At 47.1% G+C, this 27,278-nt stretch overlaps 2 protein-coding genes across 5 annotated transcripts in view; one reads left to right on the forward strand and one right to left on the reverse strand.

The window, feature by feature from the left end:
• The window catches only part of spock3 (SPARC (osteonectin), cwcv and kazal like domains proteoglycan 3), a 1,033,635-nt gene that overhangs the window by 494,499 nt on the left and 511,858 nt on the right, over nucleotides 1–27,278 (forward strand). The window lies entirely within an intron of this gene.
• Nucleotides 14,679–26,407, reverse strand: LOC139228182 (uncharacterized). The gene is made up of 3 exons (XM_070859368.1): nucleotides 26,311–26,407; nucleotides 23,034–23,278; nucleotides 14,679–15,416 (listed from the first exon to the last, which is right to left on the reverse strand). Exons 1-3 carry the CDS (start codon nucleotides 26,405–26,407, stop codon nucleotides 14,679–14,681), a joined length of 1,080 nt encoding a protein of 359 aa, XP_070715469.1.

Here is a 27,278-nt window from a genome sequence, read left to right on the forward strand (position 1 = left end):
GTTCTATTCTGGAAATACAAATATTGGATATATCTATGTTAGCTAGGATCATTATCAAACTAACCAATTACCATTCCTTCCCCTCACCCTTAATGAGAACAATACATGACGAATATTGGTCAGACTCTATTAAATCAGCATTTAGTGTACCTGTAAAGAACTTGTATCCATATAGTGGTTACACATTGTTTTATGCCACAGATACAAAGTTAGTGGGAGATTTAACATGTCAGTGCATTTAGCAATCTTAAAACATTCTTGCTCAGTACAATAAAGATCTTTACATTGGAAGTCGAGAACATCAGTTTTTACCACCCTCACAGTACAGAAAATACATTAAGGTTGTTAAGAGCCACATATTACATCAGCATTTTACAAGGCAATATTATAGTTTAATATGTTGTTTTCTTTTGTATCCGCAACAGGGGAACATTGTAAGAGTAGGAGGGAGAATCTCGTGGTGATGTGATTTTATAAATTTCTCTACATTTTAATAATTCTAAAATCATAAATTCTATCATGAAATTTGAAAGGTGCATTTGTTATGCTGATTAGGAAAAACAGTAAATGTATATGCTAATTAGATATAATTTTTCTACTATGATAAATATAAATGAGCTATTCCCCTATATGTCAACATCAGATTTTTCTAAAGATTTGAGTTTTGTTAAAAGTAGATAGCATTTTACTGCATCGTGTTAGTATACCCAATATAAATATAAATTGGGTGAATTCCTATAACTTATTTACTATAAATGCCTGATACACAACTGTTGTATAATGTTTAATTTAACAGCATTGAATAATAACTATTATTTAGGGGCCCTGAAAATTTGGTGTGGATACTCTTGTCTCCTGTCGTAACTCTGGCTGGAGACCAATGGCATCGCATTGGGAAAAGTTTATACCCTTGTTGAGTACAATAAAGACCTTTTCCTGGAGGTTTCATGGTCTTCTGCAAGAGTTACCAGGAAAAAACCTGTGAATTTTCGGGCCAGAATGTTTATGTGCACTCAGTTTTAACAAGTTCTGAAACAACTATTTTTCTGGTTACAAAACTACTGTTTCCATTTTTTTCATGGAAGATGTACAATAGGAAATATGAAACACCCATTTTATTCCATGAATGACTTAAGGCTGTCTGCACATGTTGGCTTTGCTGGCATCCAGATGTACCTTATTACATATTCAATATGTGTAAGTTCCACAGGAAGGCCAGAATGTTCTGTAGCTGAAGGGTCGGGAGCAGGCAGTCGGCGTGATGAGTCGCAGCCCCATTGCTGCTTCTATCCCGCTGCAGAAAATTACTTTCTGATAATAGGCCCTATTGAACCTGCCCTGCACATTACCCAGCCCAATTAAATAGTGCAAGCCTGATGACATCATCCATCACATGTTTTCAGCCAAGATATTTAAAGGAGCGATGGCTACATTGCATTTCATGGTTCATCTAGGAGTTCATCAAGAGCCCTACCCCTACCATCGTCCAGGAGAAAGAGTAAGACAACTCCTCAGAGGAGCCTCCAGCCTCTGAAGGCGCAGAGTCACCAGACATGAGCGCACCCAGCACTAGCGCAGAGATGCACACCTCGGTGGGTCCAACAGGTGATATAGTAGTGTTGTCACTAGGTCCATCATAAGTCACAAGTGAGCAAATGCAGATGGAGGGACAACAGTGGAGGCTCCTCGCCAGAATGCGTAGCATGCTCCCAGCTCTGCTCAGTTACATGCAGAAGCGGAGCCTCTGGGGCCATCCAGAAAGAGGGCCATCTTGGAGGTGCAGCAAGAAATGCAGGAGGCTTTGACAGGTTTTGCGAACGCGAAGGCTGCAAATGTTCAGAGAATGAAGGAGTCCATCTCCAACATGAGCACTACAGTGTCACAGGCGATGGTGACTGTAGGCTCTTCCATGGATAGGATGACCACCTGCATGGAGCAACTAATGTGCCACTCATAGGAGCTCATGGTTTTTATGGAGAATTGATGGCTATCTGTGGAGAATAGATAACTATCTGTGGAGCATAAATGGCAGAGGTTCATAGACCTCCTGTCTAGGAGGGATGTCAGCATAAACGTGGGTCCTCATGGCCCCACTGACGTGCAGCAAAGTGCTCTCCTGCTCCTTGCTAGCAAGGAAGAGCAAGTGGCCAGTAGGAGGGATAACGGGGAAAGGGAAGTGTGGGCTCCTCTTAAAGCGCTTACACTTCTTCCCCATTGCCACCGCCTCAGTCACAGCCCCAGATGACTCCTCGGGTCACGATGGCCAAGCCTGCCCCTGTACAATTGCAAGACTTTAATGGAGCCATCAGAGGAACCAAAACCCAGAGGAATTCTGCCAAGATTATCTAAACAGACGCAACAGGGAAATGAGCAGGATGCCTCTACCTCTGCTGAAGCCACAGGGGTAGCAGCTCGTAGACACACGCGTAAGAGAAAGATGACACACAGGTAGATTCACAAAGATAGCCACTTGGGTGTTTTAGTCAATGTTAATGGTACAATTCGTTAATGTTTTGTCAACCATTAAAATCTTGGACACATTTATGTGCACCTTTGGAAGTGGTTTAGTGAGTTGCAGCGACTGGTGAAACATAACGGAACCTCCAGCAATGGTGGTCAGTGTGAAAGGAATGGCTTGGTTATTGTAGGGATGCTTTGTGGTGTTGCTGTGGATTGGTGCCAACCTGGCACTGCATGTGGCAGCCATATGTGTGTACAGTATCAAATTAAATAAATCCGGACTTGATGAGGCCAACCCTGGCCTCCTGGGCAGAAATGTGCTTGGGTGCTGATGCCCTCTGTCCTGTGCCGCATCAGGGGGTTGTGGAGAAGCTTGATGGTGTTGTTGGTGCTGCTGGTGTGCCTGGTGCTGCTAGTGTTGGGGATCATTGTGGTCCTATTCTGAGGACCAAGTTGAGACAGTGTAAATGGCACCCATGCTGATTGAATAAATGGCAGGTCAAGTAGAGTTGACAGAAGGTCTGTCATTGATGAGGGAGGTTCTTCCAATGAGGTGACACTGGATGGAGATTTTGCTGGAAATATTTGCAGCCTGTAGAAAGTTAAATCTGTGCTGGGAATGCAATCAGCAACAGCTTCTGCCTGTGGAAAATGATCAGCTGTGAGATAGGAGCTTTTATAGTACACTTAATGCTGTCAAGTAATCAGCTGGAGCAATGGCCACTCAACTCCCACCTCAGCTTGAAAGACATGGTTCCTGAGTTGCGTGAAGCCCGTGGCCATTCAGGGAAATTTGAAGTGTACAACAACAACTTGTATTTATGTAGTGCCTTTAACATACTGAAATGTTCCAAGGCGCTTCACAGGAGTATTATAAGATAAAAACATTTTGACACCGAATCACATAAGTAGAAATGAGTCGATTTGGTCAAAGAGGTATGCTTTAAGGAGCATCTTGAAGTCGGAAAGAGAGGTTTAGGCAGGGAGTTCCAGAGCTTCGAGCCTAGGCAGCAGAAGGCACGGCCACCAATAGTTGACTGATTATAATCGGGGATGCTCGAGGGCAGAATTAGAGGAGCGCAGACATCTCGGGGTATTGTGGAACTGGATGAGATTACAGAGGTAGGGAGGGGTGAGGCCATGGAGGGTTTTGAAAGCAAGGATGAGAATTTTCAAATAGAGGCTTGCTTAATCGGAATGTAGGTCAGCGAGTACAGGGGTGATGGGTGAGCGGGACTTGGTGCTAGTTAGGACATGGGCAGCCGAGTTTTGGATCATCTCTAGTTTATGTAGGGTAGAATGTGGGGGGCCAGCCAGAAGTCCGTTGTAATAGTCAAGTCTTGAGGTAACAAAGGCATGGATGAGGGCTTCAGCAGCGGATGAGCTGAGGCAAGGGCGGAGATGGGTAATGTTACAGAGGTGGAAATAGATAGTCTTAGTTATGCTGTGGCTATGTGGTTGAAAGCTCATTTCAGGATCAAATATGACACCAAGGTTGCAAACTGTCTAGTTCAGCCTCAGATAAAAACAATGGCATTAGTCTTCCCAAAATTGAATTGGAGAACATTTCTGCTCATCCAGAACTGGATGTCGGACAAGCAAATCTGCCAATTTAGAGACCATGGAGGGGTCGAGAGAAGTGGTGGTGAGGTAGATTTGGGTGTCATTAGCGTACATGTGGAACTGATGCCATGTTTCCAGATGATGTCGCCAAGGGCAACATGTAGATGAGAGATAAGAGGAAGGGCCTAGAATAGATCCTTGGAGGACACCAGAGGTAACGATGTGGGGCGGAATGAGAAGTCATTGCAGATGATTCTCTGACTATGATTAGATAGATAAGAATAGAACCAGGCAAGTGCAGTCCCACCCAGCTGGACGATGGTGGAGAGGCGTTGGAGAAGGATAGAGTGGTCAACTGTGTCAAAGGCTGCAGACAAGTCAAGAACGACAAGGAGGGATAGTTTGCCTTTGTCACAATCACAAAGGATGTAATTTATGTCTTTGCTGAGAGCCGTTTCGGTACTGTGGCAGGCGTGGAAACCAGACTGGGGGATTCAAACATGGAATAGCGGGAAAGACGGGCATGGATTTGAGGGGTGACAACACGTTCAAGGATTTTGGAGAAGAAAGGGAGGTTGGAGATGGGGCGGTAGTTTGCAAAAAAAAGGCTCTTAAGTGTCTGACAACAAGCTTATAAAGATTTCGATTAGATTGCCCACCTCTGCCGGTCGGGTCGTTGCCGCACCGGCAAACGCGGCTCAGGGAAAGGCGCAAGGGGTGGGATAACGCTGATTCCTTATCCGCTCCATCTTTTTTCGAATTTTCCACCCGACACTGCCTCTGATCGCGTCCGCACGAACCCCAGTAAATTCCAGCCGAAGTGTTCCCCATCAAGTGTATGCAGCTTCAGGAGAGGAGAGAGGGCAAGAGGAAGGGATAGGTGCGGGGAGTACTGATAATGACTACTTATTGTACAACCCATCCCCTTCCATGTAGGGGGCAGACTTTCAACTGCCGGCACCTGTTTTTCACCTGAAGAGCAGAAAACTGGCAGCAAAAAATCTGGTGGGGTCCTAGTGCACCCATTTTCCCACCTGACTCAACTTGCAGACAGGCCTTTAAATGTGCACCAGCACTCCTGACAAAAGCCAGCAAGAGGCTGTTTAAATGTGCAAATTATGGTTCTATGCCTGTTGTAGCACCCTGATTGTAACTTTCAGGGAGAAATAGATAAAGCATGTACTGTGCATTTTACTCCCACTTTTTCCAGGTGTTGATGATGTCTTTACATTGTTTTATAAAAGATTTTTGTGGGGCTATGAGGATCAGTTTACATTGTTGAATGGAATTACTACATTACTAATAAAAACAAAAAAATGCTGGAAAGACTCAGCAGGCCAGGCAAGCATTTCTGTTTTTAATTTAAGATTTTTAGCATCTGCAGTATTCTGCTTTTGGAATGATTACATTATTTTGTCTTTACCTTTTCTGAGCTTAGTTTTCACCGATAATTTGTGTTACCCAGTTGTGAATTTGGAAATATTATGGACCGGAATTTGCAGCCAACGGTAAAGTGGCGGTGTTCGCCGCTGACCTCGAAGCAAGCTGCCACAAAGATCTAGCGATCTCGGTGGCATGAATTTCAGCTCTCCCAACCTTTGTTTGAATCTGGCGCCAAATCAAGCGAATCTCCAGTGACCAGCAACAGTGACGTCATCAAGTTGGCTAAACAGCCAATTACATTCATGAATTCTCACAGATAATAAACCAGGCAGTAAAATGCACAGATTATAATTTACTTTTTATAAATTTTACAGAAAGTGAAATAAAGATTGGGACCAATGCATACAATTAAGATAGAAGCTGAAATATAATAACCGAACTTTAAACAAAAATTATTATATTAAAAACCACATGTAATTCCACAAATATTAAATTAGTTTTTCAGGGCCAGAACAGTTGTTCAGCTGTCAATCTGCTGTTAGAAACCCAGTTATACCTCTTTCAACAAGACTTAACTTTTTCGGGGGGCGGGGTACAGGGTTCAACAGCAATATTCCAGTGCAATAGGGGAAGTTTTTGTCAGGAAATACAATTCAGCATGATTTGAATTGATTGCCGGCTCCAGGGAGGTCAACAGCACACCCTGTGGATTGGCAGGGAATGACTGACAGCAACTTCTGGATTTCCACACTTATGCACTGACTCCAGGAGGGAGAAATTGGGGTCATTTGCATCTCCTGTTAGTGCACTGGGAGGATGCTAATGGGGCACAAATGACTTTGCGACTAGGCGTGATGCTACTAACGACTCCCGTTAAATTTGCCCAGAGATTGTGACATCATTACTGTGTGCAGTGCCCCGATAGCATGCCGGCCCCGGGTGATGACAGCGACAGCTTTAGGGACATGTAACGGCAGCCGGCCGCTAGTGGGGCGAAAGTTAAAGAGGAGGTGGCTGGCAGCTCATCAAAAAAATGTCCGTTTTGTTATCCTCACCGATGCGGCTTTGGAGGTGGGGTCTGATACATATGCTTATCACTGTAATGAACACATGTGGCAAATTGCTGGAGCTGATCACCTTGTGACCTTTAGGTTTAATGTAAACTCCAAAAGTGAAACCTTCAGGGGGAGCCTGCTTTATATAGGCGAGGCAGCACGAGGTGCAGTAATGTGTGGCTCTTGGGCTTTCCTTATCTGTTGGCTGTTTCATGTAATTACATGGTACAATGCATGGTACAGAGCATGGCTGCAAATACATCACAACACTTCCCCCCCCAAGTCTTAGATACAGGTCAAGTCTGACCGGGGGTCTGCGCTCTCTGGTTGAGGGTCTCTGAGTTGGACGCTGGGTGTGGGCGGCCAGACCGGAGTGTCGCTGCCTTGCGGTGCTGCGGCTCTGGTCGGACTGTGCAGTGTGACGGCTTCTGTCTCTTGGTGAACCGCCGGTTCTGTTGCTTGTGGTTGGAAGTCGAAGTCACTGTAGTCATCCAGCGGTTCTGGATCATCGGTGAACCTCACTTTGGTTTGATCGATGTGCTTCTTGCAGGTTTGGCCATTAGTGAGTCTTACTCATCCTGGAACACCTCGCATGCACCCAACGAAAGTTGCGTTATCACTTTCTCCAGGCTGTGATGGGCAGCATCGCTCATGTGGTTCCAGCAGCGAGGCCTCTCGGCTTGTTATAAATAGCGTTGCAGGGGTGACAGGGATAAGAATTCAAATCACGAAGCATTCTGTTTATAGAATGTTTTCCCTTGAGTTTTGGAAATACATTTCCGATGTATTGTTGAAGAAGCACCAACTGTTTACCCAGTAGCTATATAACAGTGTTTCAAATGTTTCCAGTTTTTAAACCCAGACACAGATTTGATTCCAAAATCAATCGGTAATGCGGGAAAATCTAATTTGCTACATTTTTTTTTAAGTGAATAGTAACTCCTTTAGTCAGATCTACACAGGATGATGTACGCAATTTATCACAAAACAAAACAGCCAGCAGTATCTGTTTTCAAGAATGTACTGAGGCCCCGAGATAAATCCCTCGGGTTTGTTGCACTGGATTAAGTGAATGTAAATCTCATTCCATACCTTTCTCTCCAAAGCCTGTTAGCCTCAGAGGCAGCACAAAGTGGTTTTTGAAATGGTAAATGGAGCTGGAATCAGTCTTTCCCAGTGCTACCCCTTGAAGTGGGAAAGAATTGTGTGTTTTCCTATTTTAAGTTGATTGGCTAGCGTCATACAAGGGAAAGGGTCAGAATGTGGAGAGCAGAGTGAATTGATTGCAGCTTCAACAAGTTGCGTAACGTACACCTTTACCATTTTCTTTTAGTGGCCGTTAATTCGGGCTAAAGGCAGCTGGTCTGCTTTCAGCTGAACTCGAATTTCCAACTCGAGGATGGTTTATTACTGAAAACTCAATATAACTCAAACAATTATCCGATCATTTAAAATTAAATAATTGAAACTAAAATGGGAATTTAGTGGATAAGAATGATCCCGATGTTGGGGAAGTCCAGAACCAGGGGTCACAGTCTAAGGATAAGGGATAAGCCATTTAGGACCGAGAAACTTCTTCATTCAGAGAATTGTGAACCTGTGGAATTCTCTACCACAGAAAGTTGTTGAGGCCAGTTTGTTAGATATATTCAAAAGGGAGTTAGATGTGGCCCTTACGGCTAAAGGGATCAAGGGGTATAGAGAGAAAGCAGGAATGGGGTACTGAAGTTGCATGATCAGCCATGATCATATTCGGGCCTGCACCTATTTTCTATGTTTCTTACCACGAATACCCTACTCCCCTCTTTAGCTACGGCAGTGCCTGTGAGCCACTTGGGGCCCGTACCAAAGTTCAGCACGAAAACAGGGTCATCAACGTTGATACAACGCGTTACAGAGTTGCGATCATATGTACATTGCTTAAGATGCTGGTTTTCGACAATCTCACTTAAAACCGGGTGCACGAGGGACAACCTTGTTTTGAGGGTCCTCTTCATGAGGAATTCGGCGGGCGGATCTCCTGTGAGTGAGTGGGTCCTCGTCCGATATGCACGCGAAACAGTTAGGTCTGCAAGGGGCCTTCCGTCACTCGCTGCATGCCCTGCTTTATGATCTGTACTGCCCATTCAGCTTGCCCATTGGAGGCTGGTTTGAATGGGGCCGACCTGACATGCTTTATGCCGTTACAACATATAAATTTGCGAAATTCGGAACTCATGGTCCATTGTCACTAACAAGGACGTCGGACAGGCCATGGGTGGCGATCATTGTCCGAAGGCTCTCTATTGTGGAGGTGGACATGCTGGACAACATTATAACACATTCGATCCATTTAGATTAAGCATCAATTACAACCAGGAACATTTTTCCCAGAAAGGGACCCGCATAGTCTACGTGGATGCGGGACCAGGGTTTGGCGGGCCAGGACTACAGGCTCAGGGGGGCTTCACTGGGCCTGCTGAGTTGCGCACACATGTTGCACCGGCGTACGGACGACTCTTAAGTCTGCGTCGATGCCGGGCCACCACACGTGCGATCTCGCAATGACTTTCATCATTACGATGCCGGGGTGTGTGCTATGGAGATCTTTGACAAATCTCTGCCCTTCTTGGGCAGGACTACGTAAGGCAATTTCCCCACAAAATGCAGTCGGCCTGGACGGATAACTCATCCTTGCGCTGGTGAAACGGCGTAAAATGCATCTCTCCTTACGTGGTTGCCCATTTTCCACTTATTATACAGTTTTTCACCTGGGACAAGCACAGAATCTTGTCTGGTCTAGATTCTTATCTGGCGCGCCGTGATGGATGACCCTTCGCCCTCAAAGACTTCCATGGCCATGACCAGTTACGCAGGCTGCTCACCATCACCCTCGGTGGTGGCGAGCGGGAGCCGGCTGAGCGCATCTACGCAGTTATCGGTGCCTGGTCTATGGCGGATCGTGTAATCGTAAACGGACAGCGTTGATGCCCACCTCTGAATGCGAGCTGAGGCATTGGTATTAGTGCCTTTGCTCTCAGAGAATAACGACGTGAGCGGCTAGTGGTCGGTTTCTAGTTCGAACCGCCGGCCAAATAGGTACAAATGCATCTTTTTTACCGCGTAAACACAAGCTAGGGCCTCCTTTTCGACCATGCTGTACCACCTTTCAGCCTTGGAAAAGCTGCGGGACGCATACGCTACAGGTTGGAGCTTACCCAGCACGCTCGCTTGCTGAAGCTCACACCCAATCCCATAGGATGACGCATCGCATGCTAAAACAAGATGCCTACAGGGATCACATAGCGCCAGTAGTTTGTTTGAACACAATAAGTTTCTGGCCTTCTCAAAGGCAGTTTCTTGGTTTTTACCCCAGACACAGTCATCACCCTTACGGAGCAGTACATGTAATGGTTCAAGCAAAGTTCTCAGCCCAGACAGAAAGTTACCAAAGTAGTTCAGTAATCCAAGGAACGAGTGCAGCTCCATTGTGTTGCATGGTCTCGGGGCCTTCTGGATCGCCTCCGTCTTGGAGTCTGAGGCTCTGATGCCATCTGCTGCGATTCTCCTTCCCAAGAATTCCACCTCTGGTGCCAAGAAGATGCATTTGGTTTGTTTCAGTCTTAGACCTACTCGATTTAGTCGGCATAACAACTTCCAGGTTATGGAGGTGTTCATCGGTGTCGTTCCGGTGATCAAGATGTCGTCTTGGAAGACAACCGTTCCCGGGACAGATTTCAGCAGGCTCTCCGTGTTTCGTTGGAAGATCGCAGCCACTGAACGGATCCCGAAGGGGCACCGGTTGTATATGAACAGCCCCTTGTGTGTGTTTATGCACGTCAGCTTTTTAGACGATTCCGCCAGCTCCTGGGTCATGTACGCCGAGGTGAGGTCCAATTTCGAAAACAGCTTTCCACCCGACAGGGTCACGAACAAATCCTCCGCCTTGGGTAGCGGGTACTGGTCCTGTAACGATACTCGGTTTATGGTTACTTTATAATCCCCACAGATTCTAATAGTCCCATCACTTTTAAGAACAGGGACAATGGGACTGGCCCAGTCATTAAATTCCACTGGCGATATAATGCCTTCGCGCTGAAGCCGATCTAGCTCGACTTCTACTTTCTCCCGCATCATATAAGGGACTGCTCTGGCATTGTGGTGTACGGGTCTCACGTCTGAGCTGAGGTGAACGGTCACCTTGGCCCCTGTGAAGCTGCCGATGCCAGGCTGGAACAGTGACAGAAACTTGTCTAAGACCTGCACACACGTGGCATTCTCCACTGGGTTTTACATCGCCCCATTTCCAGTTAAAATTCCGTAGCCAGCTTCTGCCAAGCAGCGTGGGCCTGTTAACGGGAACAATCCATAGTGGCAATTTATGCACAGAACCATCATACAGCACCTGAACCATTGCACTTCCGAGGAGCGGGATAATCTCTCTGGTGTAGGTGCGCAGCTTCGCGTCGATGTGCCTTGTTTGCCAATAACTTCTCGAAGGCCATCTGGCTCATGATCGATTGGCTCGCACCTGTGTCCAGTTCCATCGGTACCAATATGCCGTTCAGTTTAACGTTCATCATAATCAGGGGACCCTTGTTGGTAAAGGTGTGCACTTCATTCATGTGCAGCCCATGTACCTCTTCCTCCTTGGTATCTCTGCGTGATTCTCAGGATCTATGCTTGATCTCCCATCCTCCACAACGTATCGAGTTGTAACATGTTTACACATTCGTTGTAAGTGCCCCATCATTGAGCAACTCTTGCAGACATATTGTTTGAACCTGCACTTTTTTGCGCGATGAGCCCCTCCATAGCTGATGGACTTGCATTCACAGGTACTGATCTCTTCGCATTAGTCCATTGTTGTGGTGAGTGAGTCATCTCAGGTCAAGCAGAGATCGCATTAGCCCAGCTGGGGGCACTTCTCCTGTCTGCCGACAAATTTAGCTTTTTCATGGTGTTTGGCCCTGGGTGATTCTGAAGTTGTGAGTAGAGTAGCTTTGTTTCTTCCTCTCTGACCATGTATGCCTGAGCAATCAAGGTGGCTTTGGCTAAGTCCAAGTCTTCCTCTGCTAGCAATTTGCGGAAAATCCCTTCGTGCCCGATTCCCAAAACAAAGAAGTCTCTTAACATTTCTTCAAGAACTGTCCCGAATTTGCATGACCCAGCAAGACGCCTTAGCTCAGCGATGAACGCTGCCATGTCTTGGCCTACCCCGCACCGGTGGGTGTAGAAATGGTACCTCGCCATGTCCGTGATCCGCAAACCGTGAGGAGGACGGCCCTGCATTTGTTGTCTTTCGCGACAAAGCATTGATCCAGCCGGTCAATGAAGTCATCCCAGTCTTCCCCGACACAATATCGCTCGATGTAATCAACGGTGGCCATAGCTGCGTGTTAGTATCCCACTCTCGTCACCAGTTTATACATATGCTTATCACTGTAATGATCACACGTGGCCCATTGCTGGAGCTGATCACCTTGTTACCTTTATGTTTAATCTAAACTCCAAAAGTGAAACCTGCAGGAGGAGCCTGCTTTATATGGGGAGGCAGCACGTGGTGCAGTAATGTGTGTCTCCCGGGCTTTCCCCATCTGTTGGCTGTTACATGTAATTACATGGTACAATGCATGGTACAGAGCATGGCTGCAAATACATCACAGGGTCCGTGCTACGATCGCTCAGCCCGGGCACTCTGCTTGAGTGCCAGGCTGATCGCATGACATCCCCACTTTCCAGTGGTCCAGTTAGGTGTGTTCACAATCTGCAGAGTATGCAGCTTGGGCCCTTCCCTTTTAATCATGGAAGAGCCCGTGCTACGCAGCTCGGGGTGTAGCACTGCTGAGCGCTGCGCCCTGCACCCGAGACGTGTGCCCCGCTATCCCCCCCACGCCCCGGAAAGGAAGTGGAGCGCTTGATTTAGCGCTCCACTTCCTTTCGGGGGCGGCAACCCCAATTTCTTGTGAGAGGCAAGATTTCTGCAACTGGCGAGTGTTACCGACTGCCCTGAAATGATGCGCTCCTGAATTTCTAGGACCAAAAGTTTCAGAGGATTAATAATGGCGAACATTGACAGTTTCGCCGTCATTACCACCGCAAAATCCAGGCTAATACGTTTGCAGCAATTAACATAGTTTTTTCTATTGGTTTGGAGTCACAGCACCTCATTTAGAAACTTCCTTCATCTAAGTTATTTGGTTTAAAAAAAAATCAGTCTCTGTTGCCAAAAGAGCAGCATTAATTCCACCAGGGGTATGTGTATGACAAGATGAAAGAACAGTTTGACTTTTATAGTATATTTTATAATGTGTTGCTGAAGACGGCTGACAGCATCTAACTTGTAAGTGGATGGTAAATTTATCAAACTTAGATGTGGAATATCATTTAATTGTAAAACATGCTGCAGCATCACAATGGCAAATGTCATCACTTAATTCTAAAATATTTTCAGCAGATGTCTTTAAAAAGTAGCTTCAATTATGCAGCATTTTGATATTTCACAAGCTTTGTTTAGAATAACTGCTGTCCTTTAACACAATTTTGCTGTATTTTTAAATGAAATACAATGCTTACTTTGTCCTTCTCAAGCACACAAAATTTAATTCATAGTCATACCGTCTTTCTCAAATAATTAGCCTTCCAACATGAGGTGCAATTTAAAGCATCAGAATGTTTGCCTCGGCCCTCAGTGGGCAAACACATGGCAGATGCACTATAGCGTGGATAAATGTGAAGTTATCCACTTTGGTTGGAAAAACATAAGGACAATGTATTATTTAAATGGTGATGGCTTGGGAAGTCTCGATGTACAGAGTGTCTTTGTACATCAGTCATTGAAAGCAAACATGCAGGTGCAGCAAGCAGTTAGGAAGGCAAATGGTATGTTGGCTTTCATTGCAAGAGGATTTGAGTATCGGAGCAAGGATGTCTTACTACAGTTATACAGGGCCTTGGTGAGACCGCACCTGGAGTATTGTGTGCAGTTTTGGTCTCCTTACCTAAGAAAGGTTATACTTGCCATAGAGGGAGTGCAGCGAAGGTTCACCAGATTGATTCCTGGGATGGCAGGACTGTTGTATGAGGAGAGATTGGGTTGACTAGGCCTGTATTCACTAGAGTTTAGAAGAATGAGAGGGGATCTCATTGAAACGTATACAATTCTGACTGGGTTGGATAGACTGGATGTGGGGAGGATGTTTCCCCTGGCTGGGAAGTCTAGAACAAGTGGTCACAGTCTTAGGATATGGGGTAGGAAATTTAGGACTAAGATGAGGAGAAATTTTTTCACTCAGTGGGTGGTGAACCTATGGAATTCTCTACCATAGAAGGCTGTGGAGGCCAAGTCACTGAATATATTCAAGAGGTAGATAGATAGATTTCTAGAAATAAAAGGCATCTAGGGGTATGGGGAAAAGCGGGAATATAGTGTTGAGATAGAGGATCAGCCATGATCATATTGAATGGTGGTGCAGACTCGAGGGCCCTACTGCTGCTCCCATTTTTTATGAGCTAGACTTTCCACTTCACATCGGTGGGCTCGTGCCCATATATCACCCAAAAAGGGCTGATATCACCCAAAGATGGAAAGTGGGACACATCGCCAAGGTTATCGCTGAGTTGTTAGTTCGGCCCAACTTTCGGCACACATAGTCGAGGTGATCGCCCACACATCGCCCAGCACAATTTTCGGCATATCGCCAACACATCGCCAGGATGATCGCTCGCCAAGAACATCGCTGGAGAATAGTTGTTATTGCCTGGCCTTCCTCACAGAACCCGGCACTATGGACGCCATTTTGAACGTCAAAGGAAGAGAGGAGGCCTCTTAAACAGGGGCTTAGATAGTTTGTGAACGATTTAAGGGAATTTAAAGATAGATACACTTACAATTAGATGTTTTATTATATTTATATAAATACTTGGTCTGACCTGGACATTGTTTAACAACATTTGCATTAATATTCTATTTTAACTTACATTATTAGAAGACACTGCACAACAATTGTAAAGTGAAATAAAATGGTTTTAATAAAATGACAACTTTTGAATGTTATTTTTCAATTACAAACACCAAAACACCCTCCCACCCCCATCCACACCCCAACAATGAATGTGAACAACAGGAACAATATTAAAAAGAGTGCACCTCCCTCCCTACCTGTGGTCACGTTTCCCTCCAGATCCTGGACACCCCGCCACCCCCCCGCCCCATCGCCGCCCCACCGCCCCCTGTCGTTACCTCACCCACCCGTTTTGGTCCCCGGGTACTGCTGCGAAGCCGGCATGCAGCGGGCGATGGCAAGACTTCCTGCCGTGGTGGGGGACATGCTGGGACGATCGCCTGTTGGGGGGCTTTGGAGGGGAAGACGAAACAGGAGGATCACCTTCCGAGTCAGGAGGTGGTGCATCCTCCTCACCCGCCTGTGTGCCGGTGCTTGTTGTCACAGGAGCTCGGGGTGCAGCGCCGTGTACCGCCAAGAACGCATGCCGCATGGCATGGTTGGAGGCAGAGATTTCACGCAACTCCAGGATCATCTGCTGCGTCACCTCCGCTTGGCGAGCTGACACCCAGGAGAATTCTTGTGTGGACCCCGCAAACGCCTGGAGCTGCTCGCGCTGGATCGCGACAGACTCCTCGCACAGTCGTGCCAGCCTCTCCACGCGGTCATCCAGGGTAGGCCTTTGCTCAAGCCGCTGACCCGGCCTCCGTGGGGTCTGCGATGGCACCAATGTGCACCTTGCCGTCACTAACTGCATGCCGCTTGGTGCCGGTACCTCCTCAGTTGGGATCCCCATCGGGGCCGCAGGTCCCCCAGACAGAGGGATGCAAGGGGCATCCTCCTCTCTCCAGGTATTCCTCCTCCTCGGGCTCGATGGTCTCCTCCTCTTCACCACCCGTGGTGAATGACACATGCAGTGTCTCAGGTCCATGTGAGCGTCTGTCCTCCCGTTGCGCCTCTGGAGCTGGTAAAGCTGCAAAACACAATTGAGATTATTAGAGCAGAAAGCATTGTTGCGCCACACTGGCATATGTAGGAGGAGCAGCACTAATCCCATAAATGTGACTGAGAAACGTTACATATTAATGCATCATATGGTGGTATCTATGGCAGTACATGTATGTGGAATTCACTGCACCAGAGAGCTGTGGAGGAAGGAGTAGTCGCAGATAGGCCGAATGATAAGGGAGCGAGGGTTTATGGGGTGCGGACAGAGAAGGGGACGGATGGCCAGATGGCCTGCTCTTATGTTCTTATGTTGTCAACCTGAGCATGGCAGAGAGTCGCACAGAGGCTGCATGCATAACATGACATCATTTGTATATGATATGATAATGAAATGATGTCACATAGCTTTTACACTGCTTGACACATTACTCACGTGGCGCATGGGATGGTCCGGCAACACCACGGGTGGTGACCTCTCGACTGTGGGCCTCCACTAGTGCTGCAGCACATTCCTCCAGGTCGCTCAGTGGCTGTACTACAGCAGGGCCTCCCCCAGTGTGTCATGTATGTAACCTTTATGTAACAACACTACAATACTGTATATATGTAAGAAATGCACACCTTGACCACAGGGGGTGAACTTGTGGAAGACACTCCTCACCTGGTCATCCAAGTATATAAGGGGAGGTCCCACGCAGGGTCATCACTTCTTGGTCCTGTGAATAAAGGTTCAGGTCATGGAGTGACCTTGTCCATAGAATGTGCCTCGTGTGGATTTGTGGTATTGTGTAAAGACTTTACATTGGCGACGAGAAACGGGAATCAACGACCCACGAGAATGGCCACCGGCAGCACAGATGAACGGTACTGTGTTGGTGAAGACTGGGATGATTTCATTGAGAGGCTCCAGCAGAGTTTTGTTACGAAGAACTGGCTGGGAGACGCAGCGGCCGACAAGCGAAGGGCTCATCTGCTGACCAGCTGTGGACCTAAGACTTACGCGCTCATGAAAGACCTGCTAGCACCCGAGAAGCTGGCAGACAAAACCTTTGAAGAGCTCAGCAAACTAATCTGTGAGCACCTCAAACCGGTGAGCAGCGTACACATGGCCCGACACAGATTCTGTACCCACCGTCGTCGGGAAGGACAGAGCATACCGGATTCCGTTGCGGACCTCCGGCGCTTGGCCAGCCTCTAAGTTCACAGACGCCTGCAGGGGGGAGATGCTAAGGGATTTCTTTATTGAGGACATCGGTCATGCTGGAATTTTCAGAAAGCTAATTGAGACCAAGGACTTGACCTTGGAAACGGCGGCGTTGATGGCTCAGACTCAGAGGGGAGGAGGAAACCAAGATAATATACGCGTGCAATTCTGCCTCCACGTGGCGATGGATCAAGGAATCAATATCATAAACGCGACACAGAGCCCCACAGGCAGGCAAGGGCAGTTCAACACACCCCAGGCAGCAATAGACCCAAGAGTAAGTCTCCAACAGAGACAATGGCAGGCTGAACGGACATTTATGCCCCCCAAGTGGACAATGCGGCCCGGGATGGGGCCATTGACAACCACTAACAGGGTGCTCAAGAGAAGTCAAAGGGACAATCAGCGAGGAATACCTTGTAACAGCTCTTCTGTTCACAACAATGGGAATCTCAGTTCATGCTGGCGGTGTGGGGACAGACATGCTACCAGGACTTGCAGATTTCAACAGTCCGTCAGCAGAAATTGTAACCTCAGTGGCCATTTAGCCAGAATGTGCAGAAAGCCTGTAACCAGGCTAATATACGAGGCGGAGGAACCAGAAGAGGGGTCTGCGAGGCAGGATGACGCTTGGGGCAAATCAATGGACACTGAAGTTCAGCGGGTTCATGTGGCAAACATTCACAGCTCACATACCAAAACACCACCTATGATGATGAAAGTTCTATTAAACGGCATCCCTGTACGCATGGAGCTGGACACGGGGGCCATCCAGTCACTCATGAGTGTTCAACAATTCGAAAAGCTGTGGCCACTCAAAGCTAGCAGACCCAAACTGGAACGCATTGAGACGTAATGACGGACGTACACCAAATAAATCATTCCAGTGCTAGGCAGTGCAATGTTGGCGGTCACACACAATGGATCGGTGAACCGGCTGTCGCTCCGGATTGTCCTGGGCAATGGTCCCGTACTGTTGGGGAGGAGCTGGTTAGCTGAGATGAACAGGAAATGGGGGGATGTGCATGCCATGTCATCTGTGGAGTGAAGTTCATGCTCACAAGTCCTACAGCAATTTGAGTCACTATTTCAACCTGGCGTCGGGACGTTCAAAGATACCAAAGTAGTGATACGCATCATCCCGGACGCCAGACCAGTGCACCACAAAGCCAGAGCTGTGCCGTATGTGATGCGGGAGAAAATTGAGAGCGAGTTGGACAGGTTGCTGAGAGAGGGCATCATCTCGCCTGTTGAATTTAGCAACTGGGTGAGCTCCATCGTTCCCGTCCTAAAAGCGGATGGCTCGGTCAGGATCTGTGGCGATTACAAGGCCACTATCAATCGGGTGTCCCTACAAGACCAATACCCGCTCCTGAGAGTCACGCTGGCAGGCGCCAAGCTGTTCACCAAGTTGGACCTCGCTTCAGCCTACATGACCCAAGAACTGGCTGACGAATCTAAACTACTGACCACCATCACCATGCAAAAGGGACTGTTTGTTTACAACAGGTGTCCGTTTGGCATTCGGTCAGCGGCTGCGATTTTTCAAAGAAACATAGAAAGCCTGCTTAAATCCATTCCCGGAACGATCGTATTTCAGGACGACCTCCTCATCAACGGTCATGACACCGAGGAACACCTCCACAACCTGGAAGAGATGCTCTGCCGATTGGACCGGGTAGGCCTGCGACTCAAGAAGTCTAAGTGTGTGTTTTTGGCTCCCGAGGTCGAGTTTCTGGGGAGGAGAGTTGCTGCAGACGGGATTCGGCCTACCGAATCCAGAACGGAGGCGATTCGACCAGCGTCCAGGCCCTGCAAGACATCGGAGTTGCGTTCATTTCTGGGACTCTGGAACAATTTGGGAACTTTCTGCCGAACTTAAGCACCTTGTTGGAGCCGCTACACATGCTCCTGTGTAAGGGTTGCGATTGGTTTGGGGGTCTGTCAGGAATGGGCATTCAATCGGGCACAGAACCTACTTTGTTCAAATAAGTTGTTGACCCTGTACGACTCCCGTAAGAAATTGGTTCTGACGTGTGGTGCATCGTCCTATGGGGTTCGGTGCATGTTGCAGCAGGATAACGCTGAGGGCCAACTACAACCTGTGGCTTATGCCTCCAGGTTGCTCTCTCAAGCTGAACGGGGATATGGGATGGTTGAGAAGGAAGCACTCACATGTGTCTATGGGGTGAAAAAGATGCATCAGTACCTTTTTGGCAGGAGGTTCGAATTAGAAATGGACCACAAGCCGTTAACATCCCTGCTGTCAGACAGCAAGGCTGTCAATGCCAGTGCGTCAGCTCGCATACGTATGACTACACCATCCGGCACCGGCCCGGCACCGAAAACTGCGCTGACGCGCTCAGCAGTTTTCCACTGGCCACCACTGAGGCGGCAGCGGAGCAAAGCGCTGAGATGGTCATGGCTGTCGATGCCTTTGACAGTGCAGGCTCCCCCATCACAGCCCGCCAGATCAAAATCTGGACCAACAGAGATCCCTTCCTATCCTTGATTAAGAAATGTGTCCTGACTAGGGATTGGGTGCCCGCACACGGAGCATGGCCTGAGGAGGTCAGACCGTTTCACAGACGGATGGATGAGCTCTCCATCCAAGCCGACTGCTTACTGTGGGGCAGCCGGGTAGTCATGTCCCAGAGGGGCAGGGAAGCATTCATCAGGGAACTCCACAGCGAACACCCAGGCATTGTGCTGATGAAGGCCATTGCCCGGTCATATGTGTAGTGATCGGGAATTGATTCAGACTTGGAACACTGTGTTCGCAGGTGCACGACATGTGCCCAGCTAGATAATGCCCCCAGGGAGGCCCCACTCAGCCAGTGGCCCTGGCCCACCTGGCCATGGTCACGTATTCACGTAGACTACGCGGTTTATGGGAAAAATGTTTCTCATTGTGGTTGATGCGTACTCGAAATGGATCGAGTGCATCATTTTGAATTAATGCACGACATCCACCACCGTGGCGAGTCTGCGCGCGGTCTTTGCGACCCACGGCTTGCCTGACATCCTTGTTAGCGATAATAGCCCATGTTTCACAAGCTACGAATTCCGGGAGTTCATAAGAACATAAGAACATAAGAATTAGGAACAGGAGTAGGCCATCTAGCCCCTCGAGCCTGTTCCGCCATTCAACAAGATCATGGCTGATCTGGCCGTGGACTCAGCTCCACTTACCCGCCCGCTCCCCATAACCCTTAATTCCCTTATTAGTTAAAAATCGGGTAATGGCATTAACCATGTCAGGACAGCACCGTTCAAGCGGCCCTCCAATGACCAGGCAGAACGTGCGGTCCAAATCATAAAACAAGGCATGCTCCGGATTCAAGGACCCTCCCTTCAATGCCGCCTATCGCGCCTCCTGCTGGCCTATAGGTCCCGACCGCACTCGCTCACGGGGGTCCCGCCCACGGAGCTACTCATGAAACGAACACTCAAAACTCGGCTGTCCCTCATTCATCCAGTCCTGTCCGACATTGTTGAGGGCAAGCGCCAGTCCCAAAATGAGTACCATGACCGAAATTCAAGGAGGAGATGTATAGAAATTGATGACCCCGTATTTGTTCTCAATCACGCTTTGGGGCCCAAATGGCATTTGGGTATTGTAATAGACAAAGAGGGGAATAGGGTCATAGTGGTTAAACTTAACAATGGGCAGATATGCCGCAAGCATCTGGACCAAGTGAAAAAAAGGTTCAGCATGGACACTGAGGAACCTGAGGAAGATCATGAGATGGTATTCACACCACTGCCAGTGAACGAGCAACAAGAACATTCAGCAGCATGCACAGTCCCTGCGGTCAGCCCGGACAGGCCAGAATCACCACAGGTGACAGGTAAGCATACCAAGGCTCAACAACCAGAGCCCCAACTGCAGCGCTCCATGAGAGAGCGCAGACCACCCGAGAGACTTAACCTATGATCCCAATAAAACTTTGGGGGAGGTGATGTCATGTATGTAACCTCTATGTAACAATACTGCAATACTGTATATATGTAAGAAATACACACTTTGACCACAGGGGGTGAACTTGTGGGAGACACTCTTCACCTGGTCATCCAGGTATATAAAGGGAGGTCCCACGCAGGGTCATCACTTCTTGGTCCTGTGAATAAAGGTTCAGGTCATGGAGTGGCCTTGTCCATAGAATGTGCCTAGTGTGGATTTGTGGTATTGTGTAAGGACTTTACATGGTGCACCTATGCTGTGCCCAATTATTAGCTATCTTCCTCTGCAAATGCGAATAGAGCATGGCATGAGCTACTTGACTAGGTTATGTCATTTATACACAACAGTTTCAAACATTATATGCTAATAGGAGTTGTGTTCACAATTGATGCATGGTTATAACAAAGATCAGTGTGTTTAGAGGCTAACGCTTGCTACATACATCTTTCTCGAATACAATCTACATTGAAGTCGGCAATGACAGTATCTAATGTCCAAAAGTGTCCCAGGTCAGACAGTGAGCAAAGGCAGCTCTCCCCCAGGCCATGCTGTGTCCCTGTGTAAGTGACAGCAGCCAGGGAGACTTAAAACGGGCACAGGTTCAGGGCCCTGTCCAGTTCTTAGCGAGGATGATATATGTTATCTAAGTTAGAATAACAAGCTTACATTCAATCCAGGAGAATTACCATTTACTTAGAATGTGCATCATTAAAATATAAAGTCGTGTACAGTCATACTTACTCTTACTGAAACCACAAGGCTGTTCCAGCATTTGCGGCACTAGTCGGAGCCCCTTGGCTCATTGGACGCAGACGATACGACATCGGCTATCTCGCCCCATAACCTACGGTATGCCCATGGTGCTAGTTTCCCACCATGCTTCCCCCCCCCAGTCAATTGGGCCCACCGGGAGTGCACCTCCACCACGAGGGCCTCATTGGCCTCCTCGGAGAAGAGCTTGGCCCTCTTCCTTCCCCTCTGCACATCTCTCCCACTTTCATCGCTGTCAGACACATTTCTCTGTCTTTCTTTCTCTTTTCTCTCACTTCTCTGTCTCTGCCTTCCTCCACTCTCGATCTCTCTCTCTCGATCTCTCTCCCACTTCTGCGCATGTGTGGATGACCCCTGACCTCCCTAAACGCGGCAAAATAGGGCCACCAAAAAAAAAATTTGCGCATGCGCAGGAGGCCATTGCTAAGGAAGCTTTTGCCTTCATCATTGCTGGGCTATTGTTGGGCAATGTCACATCACTGGGCTCTCAGTTCGCCCATTTCACATCGCTGGGCTATCGCCGAGCCGAAAGTTACGATCCAAAAATTGGGCGATGGTCCAGCGATCATGAATGCTGCAACATCGCTAAGGCTGAAACATCACCCATTTTTTGGGCCCTAGCGAACAAAGTGGAAAGTCTAGCCCTATGTTTCTATGTTTGGAAAAATGTTAGTGCATCCGAAACCTAGGCCGCGATTTCGCCGACAAAGGCGAACTATGCGCGGCCGAGGTACGTGGTGGCTGCGACCCTGCTCTCGGTGATATCGCGCTCTGTTGTAGTGATTTTAACCTGATTGGGCTTGTTAAGCCCGCCCTGCGAGGTTCCCGGCCAATTACAAGGAAGTGGGTCTGATGATGTCATTTGATGAGGCGTTATCAGCTGGTTTCCTTAAAGGGACCTTGCCCACATTCATTTTGACAGTTGTGCTGTAAGTATTCTGCAGCATTGAGGGGCTACAAACACTGACAAGCACTGCACAGAGGTGCACGGCTGCACCCAGGCTCTCCCATGACTCCCTCCATATGCATATGAAGGCAGTCAGAGCACGCAGGGATGTTCTATTCCCTTTCAATGGGTAGAAGAGACCTCCCCCGGACACCAACGCAGCCTGGTTGCACATTGTACAGGAGGACACAAGAAGGGATGTCGTCAGGAGGACCTGGCTGCAGTGACGCAAACCTTTCAATGATCTCAGTAGATCATGAAACATTACTGCACTCAACCTCATCCTCATCCTGCTGTGCTACTCATCATATCCCCATCACTCTGCCTTCCCTACCTTACTCCTGCACATCCTTACTCACATCAACTTACCTTGCACCAATCCCTCTTCATCTATATTGTCACATCCCCATCTCACTAGTCATCCCTCACACTCGCCCTCATCCTAGTCCAATCATGCCAACTAACAACACTCAAGGGTAGGCACTTGGATCTTTTAGCCAATATTCATTAGAGTTTCTGTTAATGTGTTGTCATACATATAAATCTTTATTTTGAATACTTTGCCTTGTTGGACAGATTTGTGTGCACCTTTGGAAGTGGCTTAATGAGTTGTAGTGAATAGTGAGACATAAGGGCACCCCCTGCAATGGTGGTGAGTGCGAAAGGAATGGCTTGGGCATTGCAGGATGCATTATGGTGCTAGTGCCAACCTGGCGCATTGCGGCAGCCAGGGTGTACATTGTCAAGTGAAGTAAACCTGGTCTGCCGGGCAGCAATGTGGTCGGGTGCTGATGTCCAGTGTCCTGTGCAGCATTAGGTGATTGCAGAGAGGATTGGTGGTGTTGCTGCTGCTGGTGTTCCTGATGATGTTGCTGTCGGGGCTGCTCATGGTGGAAATCTGAGGACCAACATGAGTTTTTTTGAAGTGCACCGATGCTGCTGGAATAGATGGCAGCTGAATTTGAGAAAACAGAAGCGATCTGTCAATGGTGACAAAGGTTGCTGCAAACAGGTGACAAGTGAATACAGAGTTTGCTCCAAACAGTTCATAAGAAATAGGAGCAGGAGTAGGCCATCTGGCCCCTTGAGCCTGCTCCGCCATTCAATAAGTTCATGGCTGATCTAATCTTGGCCTCAACTCCACTTCCCTGCCCACTCCCTATCTCTTATCTCCCCTTGACTCCCTTATCCTTCAAAAATCTAACTTATCTCCACCTTAAATATATTCTATGACCCAGCCTCCACAGCTCTCTGGGGTAGACAATTCCAAAGATTCAAGACCCCCTGAGAGAAGAAATTCTTCCTAATTTCCGTTTTAAATGGATGACCCTTTATTCTGAGACTATGCCCCCTAGTTCTAGATTCCCCTACGACAGGAAACATCCTTTCTGCATCCAACCTGTCAAGCCCCATCAAAATCTTATACGTTTCAATAAGATCACTTCTCATTCTTCTAAACTCCAATGAGTATAGGCCCAACCTGCACAACCTTTCTTCATATGACAACCCCTTCATCTCAGGAATCAACCTTGTGAACCTTTTACAATCTATATTAATGACTTGGATGGAGGGACCAAATGTAATGTTGCCAAGTTTGCTGATGATACAAAGATGGGTGGGAAAGCAAATTGTGAGGAGGACACAGAAAATCTGCAAAGGATATAGACAGGCTAAGTGAGTGGGCAAAAATTTGGCAGATGGAGTATATTGTGGGAAACTGTGAGATTATCCACTTTCGTAGAAAAAATAGACAAGCAAATTATAATTTTAATTGGAGAAAAATCGCAAAGTGCTGCGGTAAAGAGGGACCTGGGGGTCCTTGCGCATGAAACACAAAAAGTGAGTATGCAGGTACAGCAAGTAATCAGGAAAGCAAATGGAATGTTGGCTTTTATTGCAAGGGGGAGAGAGTATAAAAGCAGAGAAGTCCTGCTACAACTGTACAGGGTATTGGTGAAGCCACACCTGGAGTACTACATACAGTTTTGGTCTCCATATTAAAGGAAGGATATACTTGCATTGCAGGCTGTTCAGAGAAGGTTCACTCGGTTGATTCCGGAGATGAGGGGGTTGACTTATGAGGATAGGTTGAGTAGACATTGGAGTTCAGAAGATTGAGAGATGATCTTATCGAAACATATAAGACAAAGAGGGGGTTAGACAAGGTGGATGCAGAGAGAATATTTCCACTCATAGGGGAAACTAAAACTAGGGGACATAGTCTCAAAATAAGGGGCCGCCCATTTAAAACTGAGATGAAGAGGGATTTTTTTCTCCCAGAGAGTTGTAAATCTATGGAATTCCCTGCCCCAGAGAGCTGTGAAGGCTGGGTCATTGAATATATGTAAGGTGGAGATAGACAGATATTTGAGCAATAAGGGAATAAAGGGTTATGGGGAGCGGGCAGGGAAGTGGAGCTGAGTCCATGATCAGTTCAGCCATGATCTTATTAAATGGCGGAGCAGGCTTGAGGGGCCAGGTGGCCTACTCCTGCTCCTATTTCTTATATTCTTATGTTTTCTGAACTGTCTCCAATTGAAGTATATCCCTCCTTAAATAAGGAGACCAATACTGTATGCAGTACTCCAGGTGTGGCCTCACCAATACTCTGTAGAGTTGTAGCAGGAGAGTTGTAGCAGGACTTCCTTACTTTTATAATCCATCCTCTTTGCAATAAAGGCCAACATTCCATTGCTTTCCTAATTACTTGCTATACCTGCATGCTAACTTTTTGAGTTTCATGTGCAAGGACACCCAGATCCCTCTGTACCGCAGCATTTTGTAATCTCTCCCTTTTTCAACAATAATTTGCTTTTATATTTTTCCTACCAAAGTAGATAACCTCACATTTTCCCACATTATACTCCATCTGCCAAATTTTTGCCCACTCACTTGGCCCATCTATATCTCTTTGCAGATTCTTTGCGTCCTCCTCACAACTTGCTTTCCCACCTATCTTTGTATCGCCAGCAAATTAGGCTAAATTACACTCGGTCCCTTCTCACAACTTTCTTTCCTACCTATCTTTGTATCACCAGCAAATTTGGCTACATTACACTCGGTCCCTTCATCCAAGACATTTATATTGATTGTAAATAGTTGAGGCCCTGGCACTGGTCCCTGTGGCACCCCACTAGTTACAGTTTGCCAACCTGAAAAGGACCCATTTATCCCAACTCTCTGTTTTCTGCTGGTTAGCCAATCCTCTATCCATGCTAATATATATCCCCCAACCCTGTGAGCTTATATCTTGTGCAGTAGCCTTTTATGTGGCATCTTCTCGAATGCCTTCTGGAAATCCAAATACATGACATCTACTGGTTCCCCTTTATCCACGCTACTCATTACATCCTCAAAGAACTCCAGCAAATTTGTCAAACATGATTTCCCTTTCATAAAACCATGCTGACTCTGCATTACTGCATTATGATTTTCTAAATGTCCTGCTACTACTTCCTTAATAAAGGATGCCAGCATTTTCTCAATAACAGATGTTAGGCTAACTGGTCTATAGTTTCATACTTTCTGTCATTGGCTACCTAACCTTCCTACCTTCCAACCTTCCTAAAGCTCGAATGTTTGTTCCAAATCCTTAAGACTCTACCTTCTAACATTGGAAAGTGAACCGCTCTACATGTTCTCCATGACATCACTGCAGCTTTTGACATGATCAATTACTTGATCCTCCTTCAATGCCTCTCCTCCATTGTCCATCTTCGTATGACTGTAACACTCTTAGCTATCTGATCATATGGAACAATGACTTCTTGTCCCACCCTTGTACCTTCACCTGAGTTCCTCAGGGATCCATCCTTGTCCCCCACATCATCTTTATCCATATGCTGTTCTTGGTGACATGCAAAACCCAGCTTCCACATGTAGACCAGTGAAACCAAGCTCTGCCTCTTAAGTAGTTCTCTTGATCACTGGGCTGTAATGCTACTAGTCCACAGCTGAATGAGCCATATATTCTTCCAGCTAAATATTGAGAAGACTGAAACCATCATCTTTGGCCCCTTCCACAAACTCCTTACCTTTGTCACTGGTCAGTGCCTCAGTTTGAACCAGACTTTTCACAACCTCGGTGTCCTGTTTGACTGAGCTCAGCTTTTGACCTGCTATCGTTGCCATCACGTAAACTTCCTATTTCTACCATTGCCTGTCTGTGCGCCTGCCTCCATCCCTACCTCAGCTCATCTGCCATTGAACTCATATTTGCCGTTGTCACAGGTGGGTTTGGGTCGAGTGGGAAGTAAAAAATGTAAAATATCTCAAACTTGAACCTAACTCACCTTGAACCCGCCCATTTCTGGTTTAACGGAGGTGGGCCAGGTGATCAACGCGCTCAGAGGAGGCGGATAGCTCAAGTAAATATTTTAATAAAGCTGTGTACCTCAGAGTTTTTTCCCTGTTCCAGCTTTCCAAGTTTTCCAAAACTTTGCTGCCCATATCCTAACTCACACTACGTTCTGCATGCCGTTCACTCCATCCCTGCTAACCAACAATGGCTCTCCGACCCCTAAGACCTCAAATTTAAAATCATCATCCTTGTGTTTAAATCCCTCCAGAGCCTCAGCCCTCTGTATCTCTAACTTCGTCCAGACCTGCAAGCTAACCACTCGCCCCTTTCCCTAACTTACTATTCCTCTGATTCTGGCGTCATGTATTCCTCCTTGATCCATGCATCTCCCACTACCTTCAACTTAATAGGGCACTGCATGGGATTGTCTCCATAAACAGCTCCACTTTCCCATTTCTTTCTTAAGACCCTCATTTAAAGCCACCTGTTACAACATTTTTTTGACACTATTCCTAAACTTACTTTTGTCTCAGTGTTGTTTTTTCCTCATGCTTCTGATAGCATCTTGGAACATTCTTTTACATTGAAGGTGCTATATAATTGCAAGGCCTTTTTTCTCAAAACCAAATGAAATATGTTATCTTAAAGTTGGCAGACACCTCACTGGGAAACTCTTGATCTGTGAAAATAAACAAATACATT

Source organism: Pristiophorus japonicus, chromosome 2 (genome assembly GCF_044704955.1).
Source record: "Pristiophorus japonicus isolate sPriJap1 chromosome 2, sPriJap1.hap1, whole genome shotgun sequence".
Classification (NCBI taxonomy): Eukaryota; Metazoa; Chordata; class Chondrichthyes; family Pristiophoridae; genus Pristiophorus; species Pristiophorus japonicus.

Coding starts and splice junctions, on each gene's coding strand:
- LOC139228182 (XM_070859368.1), bottom strand. CDS start 26,407: ATGGCAACGATAGCAGGTCAAAAGCTGAGCTCAGTCAAACAGGACACC. Junction 23,279..26,310: donor GGCACTGACCAGTGACAAAG/GTAAGGAGTTTG, acceptor ACCTGTTTGCAG/CAACCTTTGTCACCATTGAC. Junction 15,417..23,033: donor ATTGCTGCCCGGCAGACCAG/GTTTACTTCACT, acceptor TGTGTTTTGCAG/CTTTACCAGCTCCAGAGGCG.